The sequence below is a fragment of the Charadrius vociferus genome, unplaced genomic scaffold (genome assembly GCF_000708025.1).
Source record: "Charadrius vociferus isolate BGI_N301 unplaced genomic scaffold, ASM70802v2 scaffold472, whole genome shotgun sequence".
NCBI lineage: Eukaryota > Metazoa > Chordata > Aves > Charadriiformes > Charadriidae > Charadrius > Charadrius vociferus.
Window position 1 is genome coordinate 8851116 of NW_009647735.1, and position 24987 is coordinate 8876102.

The window sequence follows — 24987 nt, forward strand, 5'->3', positions numbered from 1 at the left end:
AAATCACCCACGCCCCAAGTATCTCAGAAATAATGGGGTAAAAACACAGCTCCAGAGCGGTATTGCAAGCTGCAGGTCTGTTATGAATGCATTTCTGTGAGCTCTTGGTAAGTTAAACTTTCCTTTGGGAAAAGAGCACGTCTGTTGGTTAAAACTCCTCTCCCTGAGAATTTTGATAAGAGTTTGTCTTGCAAAGCAAAACAAAGTCCTTTTGAACTTCAACAGTTCCTAGGCCAACAGCATTTCAACGTGGTCACAGCTGATCTGCTACTCATGCACCCAGGGTGGCAGGTTGGGTTTTTGTTGCGTTTTCTTGGTTGTTTTTTTATTTCCTTTACATGGATCAACCCTTTTATACTCGCTTCATTCCTCTGCCCATCAAGCAGGCGAACACGGTCATGACCATCTTCGGTTTCACCTCCACGAGGTCTTCTGGAAGAGCATAAACTCTGGCACCAATTCTTCTTGCCATGGACACAGCGTACCTGTTCACCACGGAAAGAGGAGTGGGTCAGCACCGAGGCTGCTACCAATAAATGACAAGTCAGCCCCTGCCCTATCCTACACAATTTCACCTATTATCCTCCTTATTAAGATTCAAGATGTGCAACAGTCCGATCACACCACATCTGTTTGTTTTATAAATGGGTTTTTTTTAATCTTTTGATGTATTCCTTTTCCACAGTAGAGAAAAGTGTCTGATGGGCAAACTGACCTTTGAACGTCAAGTTCCCTTTACCAATAGTTTTAAAAAAAATGTAATTAATATTTTTAAGGGCTAATAGATAGGATGTCTAACCAAGGATTAATCAGTTAATGTTTAAATTTCCCCTTCTGTTTGCTCTTTAGGAATAATCAAGCGAGACTATTATCGGCAAGAAACTTTGCTGTCATTCCGCCACTGCAGAGCTGTCGCAGAACACACATTTCAAAGGCATGTTCTAATGGGCATACCTTAAACTTGACAACCTACGATGATTCAGCGAGACACGAGACACACAAGAGTTCCGTTTCAAAACCCTGAGCACTTCCACACGCCCGAACAAACAGGTGAGAAACAGAATATCACTGCTAAGAGCTGCTTGGGCTGTTCTGCCGTTCTCTCAACAAGCGAGAGAGCGCAGCCAACTACTCCCTCCAGCGTTGTGTATGAGGACAGCAATTAGACTCCAAGAAGTGCTGCCTGTCTAAAAGGTATGGCGTTAAGAGATTGAAAACCACAGTAATAAACTGTGGGAAAAACTTTCGCAGCTTAAGGCCAGCACACAGAAGGAGCACTCTTTCAATGCAAAACAGCTTTTGAGAGAGCAAACTTACTTAGCGTTATTTTGTTTGTCATCTTCCGATAAATGACCGGTCTTTACAAGGTCATAGTTGATACAACCAGGCTGTATAGCATCAATTAAGTCCACGACTGCCAAGCTTGTGCTGATAGTCTTGTCCTAGAGAACACAGGGACAGAGAAGCAAAGATGAATGTCTAATCCGTGAAGCATACTTCTCACCTTGATTCAGCTGCTCTGCAATGTGCAACAAAACAAACTCTACACAAGCCGTTTCAAAGCAGCCGTGGTAGCGATTATTCCTAGTTGGACCACAGGGAAACCCAAACTGCTGCTTCTCCTTTGGTAACAGTACAAAAGCATCACTCCAATTTCCCCCAAGCGCTCTGCAAATCAAAAGCAGTAAGCGCTGTGCAGGCAGCAGGTCTGCCTTGCTGCCCAGACCCCAAGGGACACCGCTCACCTACCGACGCTCGCCAGCTCCAGCCCCTGTGCTCACCAGCATCTTGCCCCCACCTCCGCCCCAGCGCCTGTCCACACTCCCCTCCTCTGCCACCCCACCAGCTCCCTCACCCCACTGCTATTCCCCACCGAGAGCAGTCCTAAAAAGTCTCCTCTCTGGTGGCTCGAAGCCACTTTGTTCCCAGCACAGGCTGAACCCTGTCCTGTTTGAACCCCTTTTTAAGATGCTCCTGCTCTTCCTCCAGCCAAGGAACTGATTTTTGGGCATCCCTCTCCTTTTGGATGCAAGAGGGGAACCTGCACCTTGAAGTTCTGTATGGAGGTGGACTTGCCAGCTTCTTTCAGGGTCTGGTTTACCCAGCTGACTATAATGTCATCGTTAGCTTTCTGACCGTCACCCAGGTCCTCCAGGACATTCAGCGTGTACCTGAGAACCAGCAGAGAGAAGAGGATTAGGCAGAGAGCCTGGGCAAAGCCTGGGTGAGCGTGTGGCCAGGACGCAATGTGAGCCCATGGCAGCTTGGAAAGTCTTCACATAGTATCAGCTCGGGGGTTTTTGGGGGTTTCTTTTTGTTTGTTGGTTTTTTTTTTGTTTTGTTTTGTTTTTTTAAACTCCTCCAGCAAAAAGGAATAATCATCTATCTTATCTGAAGTATGATTTCTGTTAAAGCATTTAGTCTCTCTAGCCTTTCAGGTTGTTTAACATTATCACAAAATTGCCTGGGCTTGGGACACTTGTTAAACAGTTTCACCACTGACCATTTGCTCCATCAGGTTAACACATTACCCAAAAGGTGTGGATCCACTCATGGGTTAGCATTCTGAACTCTAATGCCAAATAAGGAGCTATTTGCATCATCTTAAAATTCTTCAGAAACAGATAAGAAAAAGGGTGACAAACTTTATCTGTTATTAAGTTTCCCTTTCCTCCCATTCCAATGCAGAAGGGGGTTACAGAGCAGCCCTGGAATGTTTCCCTCTCAATTTCCAATTAAAAGTTAGAACATAAAAGTTGTGTAAACGTTCCTGCTAAGGGTTTCTGCACGTGGACCAGACTTGAGCAGGTGAGAGAGAGGTGATCCTGCTCAGCGGGACGCTCACAGACCCACCAGTGGGCTTTCCATGGGACTCTGCTGCAGCCTCCCGTGTGCAGCAGGATCAGCTCTGCCACGGTTTTGTCCAGCTGCGTCTCAGAAACCCCCTAAGGAAAGAGTTTTTACAATCCTTCTGGGTGACCTGTTCCAGTGCTGCAGTGCTCTCATGGCAAAAAACCTTCCCAAACTCTGTACTCCATTCACAAGTTTCACGTGTTGGAGCTGGGTCCTACCTTCTCATCAACTGCCAGACTAAGGCCAGTGTCAGCGTTGGGTTTCCGTCATTCAGATCCTGTCCTCCAATGCCAACCAGGGAGAATTTAGCCGGATGCTTTCCCAAGTCTACAGCGTAGTTACAGTTTTCTAGCTACACAGGAAAAGAGGTTAAGCAGAAAAATCACTCGCAAATACATTCACTTGACTGGAAGCCTCATATTTTTAGTGTCCACAGCTTCTTTTAAAGTCTTTTGAAATTCTTACCTTTTTCATATTTGCTCCAAGCTTAGGGTACGGAGGTTTGTTAACCTTATTCCAGTCAACAGGAACTTTGATCTTTTCATATAACTGTAGTATTACCAGTGCATCTTGGAGATCGCTAAAGTGGAAAACATTGATTAAGCTTAATGCCTCAAGATTCAAACGCACTCTGACTTTGTCACATCGTGAATAATCACTCCTCTTTACAGGTTGCTGCCAATTTCAACAACCCTCAAAAGACAAAAAAATTCAAAACATTTTGCAGTTTTCAAGGGTGGAGAAATGCTCCATTCTCAACGTTAGCTGCTGAGCTAAAGCAGGTTTTAGCATGGTAATCAGCAACAGATCCAGGGAAGAATTATGCTACATAAAATCCCAAGGTGGCCAACTCACTCCACTGAATACAGGCACCCAGAGTACTTTGCCTCCTAACTATGACGTCTTGGTTAAGCCCTAAAATTAGGTGACAGGGAATTTATTTCCAGTTGCTCGAGCAGATCTATGTGCGTTGGGGTCTCAGGACACCAATTTACACAAGATAGAGGAAAATAAACAAACTGTCTTCAGCTCTTAAAGCCAATTGCTGGTGTGTCAAGTGCTGACTCGGAAACCCCTAGGCTACGGGGAGGGTACAGCAAACATCTCCCACTCTCTACCACAGCCCTTTCTCCAGCTCTTTGCTCGGCACTGTGGGCAACAGGACACTGGTGCAGGCACTTTCCGGCCCGACCCAGCTGGGTCTCTCCCAAGAGCCTGGCGCTTACCCATAGAGGTGATTTACATGGGGGTTCACCCCAAGGGAGTTCATCCAGTTGCGGAAGGTCCGTTCCTCACGCGTTTCTCCTAGATGAAAGAAAACAGGTTCATGCAAATTCTACAAGCTCAAAGCTCTGCAGGGTTTTCCACCTTGCAAGGCAGGGAGCTTTGAGCAGCATAGCTCATCAATGACGTTTTCAAGCAGGAAAAGGGTATTTTTTCTACTATAATTTTTTCCAAGGGAGACGGTTGCCCTAATATCTAGTTTTGGATATCAGTTTGATTTCTCCAGGCCTCAGAAGAACATGCCTATTGCACTTTCTGCAAGAAAAAATAGCACAAAGGTGTTTCAAATGGGTGTTAGCTAACTGCTCTCTGGGAGGCAGGTAGCCAAAGCCCTAATCCCAATTCTGCCAACAATTAGTGCTCCCATGAACATCTCGCTGCATTACTGAGGTGCTCCTGCCCGTCACAGGGAATGGCAAAATCGGCTTCCCAGCCCTGGCATGGGGGCTGTTGGGGCAAGTCCAGAGGAGGCCCCAGAGATGCTGGGAGGGCTGGAGCCCCTCTGCTGGGAGGACAGGCTGGGAGAGTTGGGGGGGTTCAGCCTGGAGAAGAGAAGAGAAGGCTCCGGGGAGACCTCAGAGCCCCTTCCAGTGCCTAAAGGGGCTCCAGGAGAGCTGGGGAGGGACTCTGGATCAGGGAGGGGAGTGACAGGACAAGGGGGAATGGTTTTACACTGAAAGAGGGGAGATTTAGATGAGATATTAGGAGGAAATTCTTTGCTGTGCGGGTGGTGATCCCCTGGGGCAGGTTGCCCCGAGAAGCTGTGGCTGCCCCATCCCTGGAGGTGTTCAAGGCCAGGTTGGACGGGGCTTGGAGCAACCTGGGCTGGGGGGAGGTGGCCCTGCCCAGGGCAGGGGGGTGGAACTGGATGATCTTCAAGGTCCCTTCTAACCCAAACCATTCTGTGATTCTATGATGACTGACAGGCTCCTGGCTGCGCTCTAAAGGTTCAGGCTCCACATCAGGGTCAGAGCAGCTGAACAAATTGTCAAGTACCCTCAAACAAGTAAACCACCACTGCAGTACTGAAGCCTCAAGTCATAGGTGTTACTCCAATGGAGATACATCCACTGGGCACAGCGTGTTGTGACACAAGTGTTTACTTCAGATATTTCCCTCCTGCTAATTTTGTGACTGATACGGCCGTCACCTTCCAGTAGGGTCCAGTCGATGTCCTGGTTTTCAGGCTTGGTAAGTGCTGGGTACTTGTTGAACAGGTTGGCAACAAAGGCCAGGTTCAGTTTGGGATTGCCACTGACCACATCAGCCGGTGTGACGAACTGCCGGCAGCCCAGCCGATCTGCCTGCTGAAGCATGTACTCTGCTCTCCGCAAATCGTCCTTTTCCTGCCGGGGATGCAACAGACAAGAGCTGTCATGGAAGAGATTGGGCTACAAAGCAGATAGGAAGCTCCTGACTGCTCCCTGGGGACACGTCACAACTCCACCTGCCTTCGTTAGGCATCAGTCGCTAATCAAATCGATGAATGCACACTAATCCCTGCTGCTGTGGATGAAATTATCCCAGTTTGTCTCGGTATTTTTCCTAGCATGGCCCTTTCCAAGTTTATAAGCTTTACAACTTTTATGCCTTTTGAAGTTGGTGGTTCAAAAGCAGAAGTCAGCATACTCCCAAACGGAGCAAAGCCACAAATGATTTCTCAATCACGTATGTTAATTGGCAGGTAGTGATCAGGCCTGCATCAATCACTCACTTAGCACATACCCGAGGTGCTCGCACACCCACTGACACTTTACACGCTCTAGAAATTAAGATACCAGGTTACCTAGATGTCATCGGGCAATTACAGGGTACAGGTAGTTCGCGATTGTACAGCATGAGGACGCGACAGCCTGAATACTTACGTTGAAACCCGACATGTTAATATCGATCTGAGGCTCTCCTTCTTTCTGCCCTTTAGGTGCAATTTGATTGAGGAGGTGGAAATAAGCTCTGGAATCCTGAAATGGATGAAAAAAAAATAATTCAGGTCTCCTGCACAGCAGTGAATACACCATAAAAATGCATTTCAGGCTCATCTTTACCAAGTCGCTGTGCATAATTGGCTTATGTACCTTTACTGAATTACCGAAATCTGTAAGCTTAAAAGAGAGCATGATGGCAGAAATCCAGGCAGCAGAAAAGGAAACAGAAAGGGAAAAGGTTAGAAATATTTAAGCTGAAAACCAGGAGGTTTAAGTGTTTGAAAGCTGCCCTTGCTATAAGCTCTGGTGTCACAGCCCCCTCTCCAATGGCTGGAGGAGGCAGTGACCCCACACTGCTCACTCTCACGGCCCCCCCAGCCAGACACCCCAAGGCAGCCCGAACCCCTATTCAGGGCAGCCAATTCCTACTGCTACAGCAACGATGAAAACGGCTCAGCGAAGACAAAGTCTGGGCAAAAAGCTGATTATAAGAACTCTGAATGTTTTCTCCTGTGCCCACCCATCAGCTAGAACAGCTTAAAGGAGAGAGGCCAGGGATGGTGACAACCTAGGAGAAGCAAATACCTGCACTAATTATTTATCAACTACAAATCTTTTTAGCCCTCAGCACTAGGAAGGACCTCAGCATATCCTGGCAGCCTGTGGGTTGCATCAGAGAAGCCAACAGCTATCAGCAAAGCTGTAAGCAATTTGGAAGTTGGCACCAAGAGTGACCATGTGTGTGTGCACACATGCACACACTCGGGGGAGCTCCGTGCTCCCCATGCACCTCAATTATCTTTTATTTTTTTCCACCTCAACAGTGCTTTAACCTGGAATCCACTTCAATCCTCCTTCTCCTCCTCAAAACTGTTGACCATGTGTATAAGCTCCAGAAACCTGCCGAGATCAGTGTCCAAAAACCCCACACTGACCAGCAGTTGCCACCCTCCATTTCTCACTAATGCTGAGAGGAAAGAGCCACCCCCTCACATCTGAAAAATAGCTGTAAGACTCCCCGCTCCCATTTCTACTCAGCCCAGCGTGGAGAATAAGAGATCTTGTTTCCCTTCCTCTCTCCAGCCCATGACGTTTTGGATGAAATGTCATCACCAGCCAAATGTGAGGAAGTCAGTCTCTCCAGGGATGCAGTTACGGATTTCACCCTATCTGAGCGAGCTGCATGCCCTTGAAAAATTATTTCCATCAAAAAGGATGTATTGAGAACATTTGAAAACACATGAGTAATACCGGTTTCCTACTCGATTAAAACATGCAATAGCTTTGCAGCAGGACCCCACTAGCACTGGAGGAAACACTCTTACAGCTCAACACTGGGTTCAACATCATGGCAAGAGAGCGCAGCACTGCAGTACCTTAAATATACCACCCGTAAAACCCCTGTTAAGCCCACTCAGTCTATTAAGGTTAAGAATGGTCCTGTCTGCGGAGGAAGGGCCTCATTTATACATGCTAACACATCCCTGGCCGGGTCCCAGCCTTTTCCCAGGCACATGCAGCCCGGGAGAGCTCTCGGTACCTTGATATCCGAGCTGAAGTTATTGATTTTGTGCCAGCCTGCGTTTTCCAAGTGGTAGTTGGCCCATCTTAGGAGCAGCTCTTCTGGGGACAGCTTCATAAGGTCCTCCAGATTTTCACCATCACGAAGTAAGGCAGCCAGTGCTAGAAGAAAAACACTTGTGAGGGGAAGGAAGGAGTTTTCAAGAGGTGCATGCCAGAATTAGAGCTGCAGCAACATTTCAGGGGGAGAAGGGAGGGACAATACCAACTGTTGATTAAGTCAAAATACTCTGGGCATTAGTGGAGTTTTCCCAAGTTGGCTGTTACACAGAGAAGAGTATGAATGATCTAGAAAACTGTGTCTAAAAGATATTTTCCATTTTCTTGCATAACAAAATTTTCTGGATTTTATGTGCAGTCTTTTAAGCTGATGACAGTAAGCTAAATGTAAATGAACTTCTATCTCAATGAAAAAGTGCTTCCAAGCAGTTTCACGTGCACTGTTAAAAAAAGCCAGAAGAGCCAAGATAAGCACCCTTTCAGCAGTCTGGTGCTTTCCTTGCCATGAATTTTCAACCTAAGCCAACCATTGGTACCCCTTCACAACTGGGAAGTTTAAATAACAGACACGGAAGCCCCTCCATCCGTCTGGGTGCTCTGATAGCCCATGTAGCAATAGCAGGGCTCTTGGAACGGGGTGAAAAGTTTAAATTTTGGAGGTCATCGTGCAGGGCCAAGCGAGCACAGGGGGAGAGCTGCAGCACTGTTCTCCCACCGCCGAGAACAAAGCGAAGGCTCAGCTGCACCACTCACAGCAGCACAAAAGGATTTTAGGAGAACCAAGTCATTGCAAACACATTCCCAAAGAGCTGAAGCCCTCCTATTTTTGTTTGTTTGTTTGTTTTTGAGGAACATGTGCTGTCGTCTACAATCTTAAGAGGCTGCAAGCAGCTTTTGCCACCTCCCAACACCGTGACACGCACCTATGGCCGCAGCCCCCCGGGAGAGCCTGCCCAGCCCCGGGCATCACACAGCAACGCACTCACTCGCGCCACAAGACACATCTTTACTTACAGACTGGTGTTCAGCCAGTTCTCCAAGGCTGACACACCTCACCAGGGGGGCACAACCCCCCTGCCAGACCCCGCTTCACAGCCATCACTACAAAGAGGCTGGAGAAGCACTCGGCTTGGCGTGTGCCCCAAGCAGCCCGAAGGCGAGTACCCCGCTTTCGGTGGAAAGGAGGGGAGGGAAGAGGCAGTCACGGGGCTGGAGGTGACAGTGCAAGCAATGGGGTGTTCACACTTCAGAAGTAATCGCTTATAGTTTCATTTACCTTCATTTCTGCTGAGCTCGATGTCGGCAAACAAGCCGATCTTAATGATCTGCCAGAGAAGCCCAAGGACCAGGTGGGGTTTCCCTTCCCTCAAGTCCTCTGCACCAATATTGACAACATGACACCCGATGGCGGATGCGGAATTCAACGCCAGGTTCAGGTTCTCCTGCGAACAGCACAGCCGAGTGAGAGACAGCCAGGGGAGATGCTGCTTCGCCTTTCATCCAGCGCCAGCAGAGAGGAGATTCCCCCCTCGTCCTTGCTGCGATGGCAGCAGCTCGGAGGAAACGCTCCCGGCTGCTGAAGTTTTTACGGAGCTGCGGTGGCAGCAGGTTGAATCAATAAGAACTGAACGAGGCACCAGGGTTTAATTTCAGCCTCTGGTATTTAGTTTCAGCCTCTGAGTTAGTCTAGCGGCGTCAACACGAATAAGGCTAGAGAAGTGTTAAGTTATACGGGCACGCACACGCAGGCATCCTTGCAAAAAACACCTTGTCGTACTATGAAATGATTCACAGGTAGCCCACGTCAATAACCGTCTTGTTTTCACAAGACAGCGCTGTATATAATCACCGCAGCAATACCGGCGCACAGCTTTTCAGCCATTTTACCTGTTTTGTCATTAAGTTTGCATTTTTGACTTTTGAGCTGCACCCACAGCGCTGTCAATTATGCGCAGTACAAAACTGCCTTTAATAATTAAATGCAAATTATAAAACTTGCTCCTTGCCAGAGTTTCACCATAACGCCTCCAGCCACCGTGCCGTTTTCATTAATTCTATCTGAATATGAATTTCAGCAATAATACAGAAACATATTATACCTGAATTATGAATGGTGTGAGTTTCTTCTTGTTAATTGCTCTTTCATCAATGGTGTCCGGAACAGAAAGATTGATCATTTTGCTGGTAAGAGGAAAAACAGTAATATTTGAACAACGTTTAGTATTTAATCTCAACAACACTCAATGCACTGTTACAATACTCACCACAGTAGATTTCCTTTTGCCCATTTGGTTTTGTGTATTTCTTTTGTTTTTAAATCAAGGTTGTGTAAATCAGAAGTTAATATTTACGTTACCAAGAATGTATTTGTAACTAATAGCTGAGCCTGAAACCTTAAACATGCTACTGGCCACTACTGATCTCAGCCGCTGGAGCAAAAAGAGCACATGAATTATTCACAGCGCAGTCACTGAACTAGCGAAGACCCATCGCTCTGTTGACACCCACTGCAGATTCTAGTACAACCCGCTTCCTCCGATTGTAAAGGAGTCCTACTGCTGGAAGAAAAATCTGCCCCCAAAAAAGTGCAAACATTTGGAGAGCTCATCGGGGAGCACGTGAACGTGATGAATTTTTAGTCAACAGAAAACACAGCAAGTTTTTACGTTATATTATGAAGGACTTCCTACTCAGTTCAGTCTTCGCCTGAAGACCTGAATGACTTGAAACTGGGGGGAAAAAAGAAAAAAGAAAAGAATCACAAGCTAAAGAAAAAAAAAAAAGAAATGAAAGGCAATGGGCAGCCCACTCAACATTTTTTATGTATTGATACTGAAATTCCAGGCTGATCCAGTTCTCCCCTATATTAATTCACTTACATTTAAAAAACAAACCAAAACCACAAAGCCAAAAGAAACCCCCCACACAGAAGGAGGTTGGTGTTCAGCAGCCCTGGATGCCTTCCATTTGCAGCATGCAGCAAAGTAAGTTACTTTACTAACTTAGTGCAGCTATTCTCAAAAGCAACAAGAGGATTCCTCGCAAATTAATTTTGGGGTTAATTCATAAGGTCACTAACATTCCCACAGAGGTTCCCGTTTGCCTAAACATCCAAGAAAAAGAGCTATTTAGCACACCTGCCCTCCCCCAAGCTATCTAGCATCAGTCTCAATTTGCACCAGGACAAGTTGGCTCCCACAAAGGCACCTTCTTCCCTTCAGCCAACTCAGTCTCAAGCCCAAACAAAAATACCTGCTTGTGAAGTCGGCATCAAAGCCGAAGCACCGCGCAATGACAACGAAAGCCTGGGTGACTGAGCCACTTTTTATACATGCAAAACATTATGCACACACCCTAGTCACAAAAACAGCGTAGAATAGGATGAAAATTCCCCTAACTACAATTTGGGGAAGTTATTTTGGTGATTTTTTTAATCTTTTTTTTTTTTTTTAAATTCAGGAGCCACCATGACTTACCATAGCACAATCCCATCTCCCACAGCTTTGAACAGGTCATCTGTATTTGGGTTCATTGGAATAACGTGCCTGCAGTCGGGATCATTTTCCAGAGCTTTGTTTATCCAGTTTACAAAGGCATATTTTTCTTCCTCTAAGATAAACAATTGTAAATTAAATACAGGCTTTTTCACAAAGATTTTCCCAAAAGAACCAGTGTACAATAGCCCAGGGAAATAAAAGCTGCCCCACTATCATTACCACGCTATTTTATTAGTCACACAAAGTTGAAAGAAATATGACTTTCACTTCCAATTACTAGAATATTCCTGTTATTTACTCATTACTCAACTTTATTATATTCAAGTGCGACACAAGGACTTCATCAGCAAGCACAGTTAACAAATAAGCACACATTTAATTTACACACTGCTAATCAGACATCACCCTCTAATTCTGTCCTGCTCTCACCTTGACCTGAGATCATTCAGCTAAAGGAGAACAAAAGCACAGCACAGGGCAGGGCAGGAGAAATCCGCTGTTTTGGGGATACGGCCTCCCCTTAGGTGTGAGAGGGGTGGAAGGGCAGAGCGATACCTGAGTAGGAGTGCTGCGTCCCCTCACTGGAGAGCTCCGAGGTTCCCCCGATGGCACAGATTCCTTCCTTCCTGTTAATGGCTTTTCGGAATGTTTTAGCGATATCGCTGCTTTTCACCTCTTGGAAAATCTACAATTTAAAGTGCTCTGTTAGGCAAGAAAAAACTTGTCTTCGTCAAATGAAAGGGCCACAGAAGAAGCAACTTCCTCTGGGCTGTAAAGCAGATTTTGTAGTAAGATCAGCAAATGTGAAGGGCACAGCCAGGGTGTAGTGGCATCAAATTTAACACGGAGAGTGGGCAGAGAGCTGTCCCACTCTCTCAAACACATACTGCACGTGCCTACTGAAACAGAAGCATTAGGCATGAAGTACCTCACGTACATTTACCTTTCTGAGTAGATTTCAAGAAGCCAGGAGAAAAAAAATAAAGGTGAAACCTTTGCAGTCTGGGAGCAGGTACACATGCAGCGGTTTCCGTGGGACCAAAATTGAGAAAGCTCTTGTGCCATTTTAACTTTTCCGCGTAAGCCAGACACCCGTGTGACTGTGACTTTTCGTTCACACAACAGACATTGTCCACAACCCAAGAAACAATTCTCTTGAAGTGTGTAACAGTCAAACCCCCAACAATGTGTAACAGCGAGCGCTCCAGGTAAGGACTCCCCCGTCCCCAAGAGCAGGCTTGAGCAAACTAACAAAACACCCTCACATTTGAGGGCAGAAGAGATGCTGTAGCGCAGAAAGATGACACGTGCCACCTGCGCAGGTTGTGAGTTCCTATTAGTGGCTCGGAGGTCCTACAGAACTGAGCAGCTATTAGAAAAAAACCACATCCAATGGCTTGAAAGCCTACTGTAACTCCCTCAAAACTTAACCAAATTACATTCACGTTGAAACCATGTTCAAAACACAAGTGAAACGTACACAGGTTCTCCAATCACTGCCCAGAAAAAGGCAATGAAACAGCACTGTAAAGCAAAGCGCTTCTTTTAAAAAGAGAGGAGGGGACTTGCCCAGCTGGCTGTAGAGGTGTCACTGCGGGGCCAGCCTTACCTTCCCCACCCCTTCCACACAAGTCAAATCCAGGATGCAGGGCAGTTAAAGCATCTCCTGATGGCACGCAGAGGTTTTGCTCACCCCAGCAATCAGGTAGAGCTGAGCGAAGACTCAAGAGCCCAAAAGTTTTGGGTTTTCTGGTTGGTTGGTTTTAAGCATAAGGATTTTTGATTCAGATTTATTTATTTTAAAATTTGCTGGACTAATTACTGGTATTGCGTAGCTTCTTTGAAACTACATGCTTTAATGTTGAGGTACCACTAAGTCAGTTGGCCCCAACCTCAAGTCAGTGTTCATGTCATCCTTTGCACCACAAACTCCAGCAAAAGTGCTCAGAGGCTGAAAAACAGCAACAGTTCTGTTCGTAAAACTCCTTCAACTACCATAGCTTAGCTGCCTGTAAGACATCTTGTGTTTACTCGATCACTGGTACCATTCAAATGTGACAGAAGAGATCTATGTCTTCCTTCCTAGTGCAAAGTTAGAGTTATGGACCAGCTCAAACCACCAGCTGAAACATGCACCCAAGCATGCAAGTGTTCACAAACTGCAAACGAACTCCAACTTACTAGTTGGCTCCGAACTCAAAAAGTTCAGAGGGTCTGAAAACAATTAAGGAACAGAAGGTCAAAATAAATTAAGAAATATCAAGAAAAATAGTAGGCATAGAAACAGCTCCCTCAATGTAGTGCACATACTTTTATTACTCTTTCGGCATTCAGTCATCAGAGCATGGAAAGGATGAAGGGATGGATATTGAACCAGTATCTCGGAATAAGTATTGTGCCTTTGTAAAAATAAAATAATAAAAAAATTCTGACCTATTTCTACAGAAAAGGGCTGAAGGGTAGATCCATCCTCCAGCTTCTCCTATCTCCTTACTCCTGTTCTTCCATTTTAAGGCAACAAACGATCTGAATTTTCCTAGATCAGCATCTAATCTCCAAGTGTGTCTTGAAATGCCCTCTCAAATCTTTAGCAAACACTCATAGCCCCATTAAATTGAGAAAGGAAATTATACTGCTTCATTGGGAAAAACATTCATCTATGTACCTGGAAAAACTGAGTCACTTCCAGCCAATACTGTAAGCTTGGAGAACTGGAAGTCACCAGTTGTCACCTCATGTGGAAATGGTCTTTTGGCCTCCAACAAAGTTTTCATATAGGAAAAGCATGTGGATTCTTTTGGGGTTTTTGTTGAAAAAACGACTTATTTCCCCTCTGTCCAAATTTAAACTCTGGCAGTGGCCGCACAAAAGATTGGTCATATGCAGAGATCTGTGCAAAGAACTGATTTTTACCTGGCAAGTCCTCAAAAGTGATCAGTTTGTAGAAAGCAAAACAGGATTAGGGTAAGCGGCTGAGAAGCCACCTCGTCTACCCCCTCTTCCTTAGCTTTGTCTAAAAGGGGTCCCCCAGCCTGCTGGAAATTCAGAAGTATCACTTACATAGACGAACTCTTCAAAACTAATCTTCCCATCTTTATTCTTGTCGCTGTCGATCATGAGCTTCTGGATAATCTCTCTCACTTTGTACCCAGGGAGAGGCAGGTTGGCTTCCTTGAAGAGCTCATGCAACTCATAGTCGCAGATGAACCCGTTGCTGTTGAGGTCTGAGGAAGAGAAGGGACAGGAGAAGGTTTTAGAAAAGTGCCAGTAACCCTGACAGGACCAGACCCAGACAGCAGGGCAGAAACACAGCCCCCATGCTCAAAAGTGCTTTACGGAGAGCGACCTGTGCACTGGGGACACCTACAAGACACAGAGGAATCTCCTAGCATAGCCCGTCACAGCATACCTGTTTTGGGGCCACATTGTGCGGATGTGACTGTGTGCTCCCCTGCTCCCCAGGCGCCAACCGGACCTTTATCTCCTGTAACCCTGCCCAAGCGATAACCACCCGTAGTGGTGACAAGGGGGCATCTAATCATGATGGCAGCACCCGGGGCTCAAAGGTGGTTTTGGGGAGACAGGTAACAATACAATAGCCAAGGGCTGACCTGAGCAATGCTGGTACTGTGGTCAATATGCAAATATGACTATAGGTCAATCATCTCACCCCTATAAATAGTGAAGAGCCCTTTGAGCTCTCCTGCATGGCAGCGGGCTGCACGCCAGGATCTCCCCTTGAGTAGCGATGCCCTCAAGGTTACTTCTCAAGATTCAGAGATTCCTTGCTACAACAGACCCTCAGTAAGTGACTAATAACATGCTAAACTTTGAAATCTTAGCTAAGTGATACAAAAGTTTGATTGTGCATATATAATTCTTTAGACATAAACTGTCGATCAAGTCTGGGACTAGGAGCAGATCCAGCTACACCCAGACTCCTCTCCGAGTAGGAGTTTGGAAAGCCAGGGGGTCCTTTCTGAACCTCCACTGAACAGGAGGGTCTCCCTGGCAGCTCTGTCTATGCAGCAAAGTGTACCAAGTGCACCTTGCCATCAAATCTTGTTAAAACAGTCACATTCACTATCAAACTTTGTTAAATCCCTGGTTTATATCAATAAATGTATCCCTGCTTCTCTCTGTGAGTGAAGTGCATCGCTCCATCCGCAACAGCGGAGTATTCGTCTTTGCTGAAAGCAAGATCCATGCAGGACACGGACACATAGCAGGGTGCCCACACCGAAAATATCAAGCCCAAGTAGTACAGTATTCAATGTACATCACTATCGGGAACCAAAGGTACACGGTAAATACAGAAGGCACATCCTCAGAGAGAGTCCCAGCACAAGCCTTAAGATCTCTCTGGCTTTGCTTTGGGCAACAGCAGCTTCGAAGCAGAGCCGACCAGGATGGCTCTCGGCACACACTACCAAGCCCAGTGTAAAAGTTTCACAACAGACTATCTGCATTTTCATAAATGATCTCCAGAGCGTTTCTTTTTACATCTAACTGCAGCTGGCTTTGCGTGTTAAAAATAGACAGTAATGAAAGACAGCACTTCTTACTTTCTGAACTGAAAACCCCAAGTCAGCTCTGCATTTACATTTTTTTATCATGCTGATAATGATGTTATCCATTTATTGCTGACAGAAAACTGCAGCCAGATATTTCAGTGCTGCTCAAGAATGCTCTGCAAGGACATTTGTCCTGACAGTCAATCACCAAGTCACAGCAGCACTGCACGCTTAGTGAGACGTTATTGCCTACTAGATCTGGGAAAAAAGAAAACAAGAACCTAGTGTTAATCTGGAGCTTTTCACATCAATAGATCCCAACCCCTTTGAGGACATCATCACATCTATTGACTGCACAAGGCAAATCCAGCAGCCCTAGTCTGTTTTCAGGCAAGCGAGGTTCTGCTGCCACCATGGACAGGCAGAGGTTGGGCATCTCCTTCCCCGGGCCAAGCAGGGACGAGAAGACAGCATGGTTCACTGTGCGGCTGGTAGTCAGCCTTCAGCAGAGTCGGGTCCATGAACAGCCAGAGCACTTGAAGCAGTGGATGGCCCAGATTCACATCCCAAGACATAAGCATGACCCTCCAGCATGCTCAGAGAGACAGGGATTCCGGGCATGTTGTGGTCTTGCCGGCTCAGTGCTGATGTTAAGATCCCTTTGCTGTAGGCAAGTGGTACAGACAGCCCAGGGAAGTCAATTCCATGCCTGAGCTGCCACCTCCTCCCCAGGGCTGGGGCCGTGGGGAGATACAACCCCAGATTGCTGCTGCTGGTGGGGAACACCCAGATAGGCGGTGGAGATTCGGCAGTCTCCTACGATCGCCGTTCAACCACAGGCTCTGCAAAGGTAGAGTGCCAGTAGTGAAGACATCAGCCGAGCCCTTAAAGGCTAAACAAGAGCAGTCTCAGTGTTTAAGCAGCAGCGTTACCTTCTCCCCCACCTCCAGAGCTCCCGGCGTCACGATGGTGCACGGCCGAGTGCAGCTCCACTGCCGGCTGCCAAAACCACACCGAGCTGCAAGGCACCCAGCCCCGTTCTGCCCATATCCCCCCCACCGGAGGATTTTTCTGCTATGTATGAGGCAGCAACTTCTCCCCAAGGCCACCGAGTTAAATTCCACTCAAGGAACAGCTTCTGCTGCCCAAACAGCCCGGCAGCCCGCAGGCTGTGCCGGTTCCCCAGGCTGTGCCATGGGAGAGCTGCACCAGCCCCAGTATTTGCTTTTGTCCCAAGAGGGAATCCCACACCACAGCCACTGGGGTCAGTATTTATGCTTAAAGGGAGATACTGTCAAGAGTAAAAGAAAACAATCAGGACAGCTCTAAAGTCTGGGGGTTTTTAGCAAATTTTGGAAGTCAATTTACTTCTAATGAGGTGTCAGTGGTGGCTTTTAGGTTTTATTTCACAGCAAGCAGCATGTCCTCACCACAACCCCAACCTGCCTAATTTTCCAGATCCATATGGGATTTTAAAATTCTTTTTATAAGTTAGCAAGAAAGTGAAATTCAAATGTTTAGCGGCAAACATCCAAAGTAACACAGAGCAAACCTGTACTCCCTCCTACACCCCAGTCCCTAGGTCTCAAACTAAAGAGGAGCATCAATTCCAGTGGATTAATAAATACAATAAACTATTTTATGAAATGTCAGGGTTTACAATAATGCTGATGAAATAAAGTGGTTTGGGTCACTGGTAGCAACAGGCTGCTGTCTGGCCTTCAATTTTAGAACTTTATTCCAAAAAAATATAAACTTACAAAGGCAAGCGTTATTAAAGAGTCCAGCCCAAGATGTCATCAGCAAACTATTTCCCCTCTAGATAAATCACAGCTTATTTTGTTACAGTTTTCTTATTACTAAATCTAACTCCGCAACGTGCGCCTATTCCCTGCATCACAGCCAGTGAAGAAAACCAGACAAGAAGGGATTTGCTGATCTCCAGGGCCTACGGACCCACAACAAAACTCTGCTGTCACCCTCAGCGTGCCTACAGCCAACACCCATCACTTTAGCCTGTGCCTAGCTGAACCCACCACAACCATGCTGCCATGCTGCCAAATTACACAGGTAAATCCAGAGACACCTGTTCATCACTTCTTTCAATCAATCCTCCACCTAAAGACCTAAGTTTTACATCTACCCAAATGTTAGTAGGCAAAGGGCAGAGAACAGTAAGACTTCAAAATATTGTATCCTTGATAGGACCACAGGTGTGATTTTGATTCAGATTTGGTAAAGGTTTTCCTCTCGACATGTCTAGCTTAAGCTTCCAGAAGTGTTTCTGAACCAGGCTTGCATGTGCCGTGTCTGAGCCTGTTCAGAAGTGAAAGGGAAAAACACGATATACGGCATTTAACGAGGCAGAAGCCTGTTGGGTGAGACAGCAGGGAACTGAGCTCCAAAGTCCCCAGCTCCAACAGACTGGAGAGACGCATGTGTAAAAGGATGCTTAAATCTGTCTAGAGCTCAGTTCTACATACAAAGCCCTGCATGTCTTTTAAGGGTATGATCTAGTTCAAGGAATTGAACTAGGACCCCAGCCTTGCATTTACATTGGTTTGCTTGCAGAACAGAAACTGTAACTTAAAAATGCTGATTGAAATGCAACAGAGGAGTTAGCCCAGGGCATTGCCTGGTCCATCCACACTTGCTCAGCAGACCTCAACCTCAATCTGAAAGCATCAAACCTGGCTGCAGGGCAGGTATCAGGAATTTGCCACAGTCTGGGGCAACTTCTGCCTATTTTGATGGTTTCTTCCACCCCTGCAAAGCAGCATCTTCCCAGTCTTCTGAGGGTGCCTAGTTCAAAGCAGATTCACCTCTGCTGACTGAAATTAGAAAAAAAAAAAAGTTAGCAGCTCTGCAGCACAAAGAGCCACCTGAAATGCACACTCACAGTGAGCACATGCGGCCAGGGAGTGCGGCACCAGGAAAGATGCTGCCCGTCAGGAGGAGGCGCTTGCCAGAGGCTCCCAGCACCTGCACTGGGCTCAGATGGACAGCACAGCATCAAGTGTGAAGGACACACTGTGGACTAATGCACCTTAACTCACTCCAAACCCGCTCTGAGGGTGGTGAGGCATTGGAACAAATTGCCCTGGGACGTAGTAGCTGCCCCATCCCTGGAGGTGTTCAAGGCCAGGTTGAACGGGGCTTGGAGCAACCTGGGCTGGTGGGAGGTGTCCCTGCCCAGGGCAGGGGGGTTGGGACTGGATGGTCTTTAAGGTCCCTTCCAACCTAAACCATTATATGACTCTATGAAAACCCCTGGGTCTCAGGACATAAGTTCTTCCAACTCTTAACGACATCCCAAACACCCACCTGTAAGAGTTACTCTTCCATAGCGTCCTGGGAAAAAAAATTAACCACAGATTTACTTCATCAATTAAAAGGGCATCTATGTCCCAGGCACTTTGGGAATGGGATTTACGAGCACGACCACTCTTGGTTCAACTGCAAGACCCCACATCAAGCTACTGGTTTTGCAGTAAAGATGCTCTCATTTCAAGTTTTACCTTCTTGGCCCCAGAAGGGCAGATTTCAGCGTTAAAGCCTGGTGGATGTGCTAGCCCATAGTTTTGGCTTGGCAGCAGAGTCGAGTAATTTTAATTAGTGATGGACTAAGTGGTGGAATACAGATCCATTCTTCTCTTAACATGTCAAAAAGCCTTTAGCCCTGTAAACATGACAAATAGCACTGAGGCCCCTATCCCACAGGGCAGCTGCTTCCCTTCCCGCTGTCTCTGTTCCCTTCTGGCATCACAGTCAAATGTACAAAGTAGCAGCATTACAAAAAAACAAAAAACAAAAACACAACAAAAAAGCAGTCACCTTTGCAGCACCAGCAAGTTTCATAATCACTTCCAGCATTACTGCAGACCCACCATATGGTGCCTTGCTGGATGTCCTGCAACAGGGCCAGACTTCAGACAGAAGGTGGTCTGAAGGCCCTCTCTAACAAAATCCGAAATGGTATTCAACAGCCGAAGAGGCTGTCAAAATAGAAGCTATCCCAAATGAAATCCTTCGGCGTACAGCCCAGAATTACTAATGGAAGAAAGCAAAATTGTTTTAACAGACAAGCTACAGCCTGGATTCATTATAATCTGCCTGATGGAAAGGAAACTACAGCACGTCTGAAGTTTCCTATTTCTACTGAAAGATGCATGCCCGCCAGCATGCTCAACCCGGGAAAGGTCACTGCAGCGATGTACGGCACCATCTTCTGCCCATATGCAGGTGGCGCAGCAAAGCCACGATAAACAAAACCCAAAAGCTGCTTCAAGCTCTGGCTCAGCTTCCTCCAGACAAGTACTTAAAATAGCTTAAATAACAGGATGCAAGAGGGGAAAGTAACCCACACGTTTCCTTTTAAGGATATATGCTCGGCAGGACACACTCGAGCAGGATCACAGATCCCTATTTGCCTTAAGCTAACATTTCGGAGCATTGTTTTCCCACCTTGCAGCAGCGAACAAAGTGTTCAGCTGGGTTATGATTTTTCAGTACTTCGTGTTTCCAGAGAAGATGCTTATCTCCGCTATCAGAAGCAAGGAGAGGAAGACAAGTAAACAGAGCAAGCTTGCAGATTTTGTTCTGCCATGCCTCCCCTATGAAATGCCACTGTTTGGCCAAGTACATACACGTTCCACAGAACAAATTCAGAGATCAGCTGAGATTGGGAACAACCTGCTCATCTCCCACTAACCTGCAGGTCAGTCAAAGCCTAGACTATTCTCATGCCCCACTTCATTACTTTTGTCAGATGTTAAAATGCTTTTTTCCTCTGCTGCTGTTTACCACTGGGACCACTTCCAATACAAATACCTGGTTGTATGACGCTGGGAGCTGCTTCTCTGAGCTGTAGCAGACTGCAGTGCTAACCTTAAACCATGGTTTCTCCCCCGCGGACTGCTTCTAGTCCTAGTCTAGTACTGCAGGCAGTCTGTGGAACTCTCGCCTTTTGCTGGCTGTCAGAGACCAGCACACCAGCTGCGTGGGAGAGAGGGGATACCTTCAAGTGGCATGGAAGGCAAGTGGTGACAGAGTACGTAGTAACATACCTCACCACCTTCCAGCATCACCAGATGTCTCTATCCAGTCCACCTGCATACAGAAAAGCTGGTCAATCACACACCTTTAAAGTCCCATCAACCTACGGATCCAGAGCAGCACCTTGTCCCATGCCAGAGTTAAAGCAGGTCTCCAGGAAGCCCTTGCAGATGCACGTTGGAGCGGGGCATGTCTTGGTGAGCAGAAACCAACCCATGAGACGCTTCCTCCACCCCACATTTGCTTTATGACATCCTAGAAGCCAACCAGCTGAGCTTTTCTACAACCACGCTTCCTAGCTGCGTTCCAAGCTGTCCAAGTAGCTGGGAGATGACAGAAAGGCTTCATTTCAAATAGCAACCTTGGTCCAACTTCTCTTTGCATTCACTAAAGGTGGCATTAGAAGTTCCCAAGTGAAAGTCAGCCACCCAGTTAGCGACCAGTTCTATATCCCAGGGCAAATATGGCTCCTTTAGCCAAGAATAAAAGGAATAAGAGCATTAATGACACTCCTGACAGGCACGTCCCACAGCAGTGCTTGCAGGCTGTACCATGCCTAAAGCACACAAAACAGAGGGCAGCCAAAAGGGACGAGCAGATCCCATCTCACTTGTGGGTACGTCCAGGCTAATTATTACATTTCTCAATAATACCTAAGTTTTGACACTGCTTTTATAATATGAAACCAAACAGGACGCACCTCCTGAGCAGGATGAGCTGGTTTCCTAAAACAAACCAGCATTTGACTTGGCTTTTTCCAGTTTCCAGTGGAAAGCCAGCCAGCCAACCTAATCTCGATAATTCTCCCTGACACTAACAACAAAAAGCCACCACATTCCTGCCAGGTTAATCATTTTAAGTTTATCCAAGGGCGGAACGGGCTGCCTGCATCCCAGCCTTATTAAGGTTTGCACTCAGAGGCACATTTGGCAGCGAGAAGCACGATGGTCACTTGTCTCCCTCTGCGGCAGCTCGCTTTCCCCTGCTGGAAAAGTCTTGGGAAGAGCGAGACAGGAGAGGGAACTGCTTGAAATGCGTCTTGCTTCAAGTGCCAACAGTGAACACTGCTCCATGAGAATCTGTTCTTTGAAATTCATATTTCTCTCTGCCGACTGCAAATTTAGAGCAAGCGAGAGTTTTAAGAGCCACCCTGCTCTAGAGGGCAGCTTACCCGACACAGATGCGAGGCAACTACCAATTTGTATTTATAACCCATGCTCAAGACACACTGATGTCCAGTTAGGAAAATGAAGCACTGACTCTGGTCACTTGTGCAGCTCATTCCCAGTCAGTGCCAATCCCGGCTGCGGCTCCCAGCTGCATCCGCTGCCCTGCCCACACTGGTGTGGTCCAGCTCCCGTCCCACCCCTCCCTGGCATTTCGCTGATCCTCCAGTAAGCTGTATCAGGAAACTAAACTAGCAGAAAACAAATTTTCTCCATGATGTCACTTTTCTGCCCATTTCAGCTTCCTGAAGCAGCCTGCCAGAGGCTTCTGCAAGGGGGAAAGCTGGAAGGCAGGCAGAGCAGCTTGGGCTGCACAAGCCCTTGAGCATGGTAGGCTGCTAGGGAGGTGAGAACCGGAGAAGAAATAGAGCCACCAGAGGGCAATGCACATGCACCGCAGCCACAAACCATTTTATTATCGCCACAAGTTGCTCCATAACGGCCAGGTAAACAGACGCTAATTAGGTTTTGCCCCAAGCTCACCAAACGCGGTGCTTCAAATGCACCCGCACAAACCAGAAATGTAGCACCTACGTTTACCATCTGCACAGCTCAGCCAATCTGCCAAACCCATCGTCATCAGAACCGAGAACCCTGCAAGCCCTGAAGTGCTGCCTGGGCCAAAGTAATGCAATACCTGTTCGGATATTTCTTCTGCCACCAAGAGCCACAAAGCCCACCCTGGAGCAACAGGGCAAGGCTGTCTGCCAGGGCTCACCAGCAGCCCACATCCCTTCCTTTGTGCTCCTCGGCTAGAAGTGACAAGCCAGAAGCCACAAGGCTGCCAAGGGACTCCTTGGCACGGAGAAGATCACGAGAGCAGCAGACTGCCTGCGTCCGGCTGGCTCCACTGCTCGCAGGGGTGGGAGAAATCTGTTTCAAATGTACAGCAGGCAGGAGCAAGGTGCCTTCCTCACTGTGACTTACCAACTTTGGCAAAGGCCTCCTTGAGTTCCTCCAGCTCATCTTTGGAGATTTGCATGGTGTTGGCCATCTCATGAATTTAGGGAGCACCTAACAAGAGAAAAAGGAGACCATGTGAAACCCGGCTGCATTCAAAAGCATGCAGTTTTGAACAGCAGCATAGCAACAATCAGTACCAGGGTCATTACAGTTCTTGAAGCCACATTTATCTTTCCACTCAGAAAACAGATGTGTGAAACTCTGAAGATGGGAAATGCGCTCCTTAACAAGTCAAAAATCACCTTAGCCTTGTTAATATTTAGCTCTGTGTATTTATTTTATGGGCTATGCTGTTCTACACACATTAAGGTACAGGCTACCAGTGTGTTCCATAGGTCAGAAAAGCTCACATCTCCAGGGATTTTCCACAACTTTGAACAAAATCAGGATCCAAAGTTAAAATATTAATGCAAGAGATACTGAACACTCTGCCTGCCTGTCTGTCCCCCGAGAGCACACAGCTACCAAACCCAAATCTGAACAGTACCCGAAAGGTCTTTTTGCACAAAGTAGTATACCTGATACCATTTGCAAAAAGGAAATAGTTTGCTTTTCTACAAGAAAACCATTTGAATAAACACCTGCCTATTTGCCTAGAGTCAGTCTCTCAATAAACCATGGAAGCAACAGGCTGTTGGCACTGCCACTGCCCCCCTCCACCCTCCCGAGCACGGCACGGCGGGAACACCACAGGCGAGTGCAGAACAGCGGGCACCTTGCCACGCTAAACCCCGAGCATGCAGAAACTCCGCTTGGATCAGATCTGCTTGGTGTTTAAGAAACAGAGAGGATGAAGCATACAGTTCCCACACCCATCTGCTAGAATCCTCCTTTCCAAGCACTGATAAAGTGCCACCCAGACAGCCTGGACAGGAGGTGTCACCATACAGATGGAAAAAGGCCAGTGACCTGCCCACATCCCCTTCCCACGACAGTCGTGACAGCAGCATCAGATGCCCTGTTGGCACTTTGGCCAATACGACCAAGAGAGACCAGCAATTGATGAAACAGTGCAAACTGGGCAATCCTCAGTGCACCACCAGAAAGGCAGGCACTGATCAGCACGTTCTAGCACACGCTCTAGCTCAGCGTCTTTAAAAACAGGGATCTGGGCAGGCTCAGTGCAACTTCAAATGAGACTTGCATCCCAAGATTTTCCAGCTCCCACTTTGTCAGCTACAATCACTGTAGGTAGAGAAATAAGGGGTTCCTCCTCTGCCTACGGGAACAGACACAGCTGCCTCCTCCTCTGTGAGCACAGGGATGAGGGGTGCGTTCGGGTTCAGAGGCTGTCCAAAGGCAGGATCCAAAACGGGCTGGCTCTCTGCACAAGCCCCAAGAGGCTCAGTCTCACAAAATCCTGTGCTCTGATTAGCAAGCCTCTTTAGTCTGAGGCTCCCAGCTGCCTTCACAAGCATTTGTTAGCTTAAAACCCCAGGTTTGCCTGGAGCTGCAAATATTCATATTCTGTAACACTTCACTCAGCCTGGAAAGAAGGAAGGGGTTGGAGATGCCAGCGGTGAGCAGGAGTGGCAGCCTGGGAAAGCCGCTCAGGCAGGTGCTCGCAGCAGAGAAACTCAACAAGAACTTGCATCACCGCAGAGACACGGAGGAAAGCACATCAGTCCCCACCTGCCAGCATCTGCAGAGCTGCCAGCGGACACCACAAGATGTTTAACAGTCAGTAAAAGCCACCACCAGCAAGACAGCCAACTTCATCGTCAACTTCATCATTGGGCTCATACTGCAAGAATGGGGCAGGGGGAGGAATCGCTGCAAAGCTGTGTCAGATTCACAGGAGGGGGAAGCACCATAGTAAGTTTTTTATACTGTTTCACAGATTACGAGTTAGGCCAGTTGACCAAGAAAACACTGCCCTGCAGGTTCCTTGAAGATCATAAAATGGTTAAGAGTTGGAAGGGACCTTAAAGACTATCCAGTCCCACCCCCACCTCCCACCAGCCCGGGTTGCTCCAAGCCCCGTCCAACCTGGCCTTGAACACCTCCAGGGATGGGGCAGCCACAGCTTCTCGGGGCAACCTGCCCCAGGGGATCACCACCCGCACAGGGAAACATTTCTTCCTAATGT

General features: G+C 47.2%; 1 protein-coding gene across 2 annotated transcripts; it reads right to left on the reverse strand.

The window, feature by feature from the left end:
* On the reverse strand, positions 1-22949 carry PLS3 (plastin 3). Of its 2 annotated transcripts, XM_009881733.1 has the most exons (16): positions 22863-22949; positions 14201-14364; positions 11696-11825; positions 11120-11252; positions 9743-9824; positions 8920-9085; positions 7603-7745; positions 6213-6239; positions 6003-6098; positions 5288-5483; positions 4080-4158; positions 3319-3433; positions 3072-3205; positions 2048-2171; positions 1318-1442; positions 1-485 (listed from the first exon to the last, which is right to left on the reverse strand). In XM_009881733.1, the coding sequence occupies exons 1-16, from the start codon at positions 22927-22929 to the stop codon at positions 353-355; spliced, it is 1914 nt and encodes a 637-aa protein (XP_009880035.1). In that variant the 5' UTR covers positions 22930-22949; the 3' UTR covers positions 1-352. The 2 variants fall into 2 exon arrangements, with proteins under 2 accessions (XP_009880035.1, XP_009880037.1); XM_009881735.1 differs by lacking the exon at positions 6213-6239.
* Positions 22950-24987: the final 2038 nt, after the last annotated feature.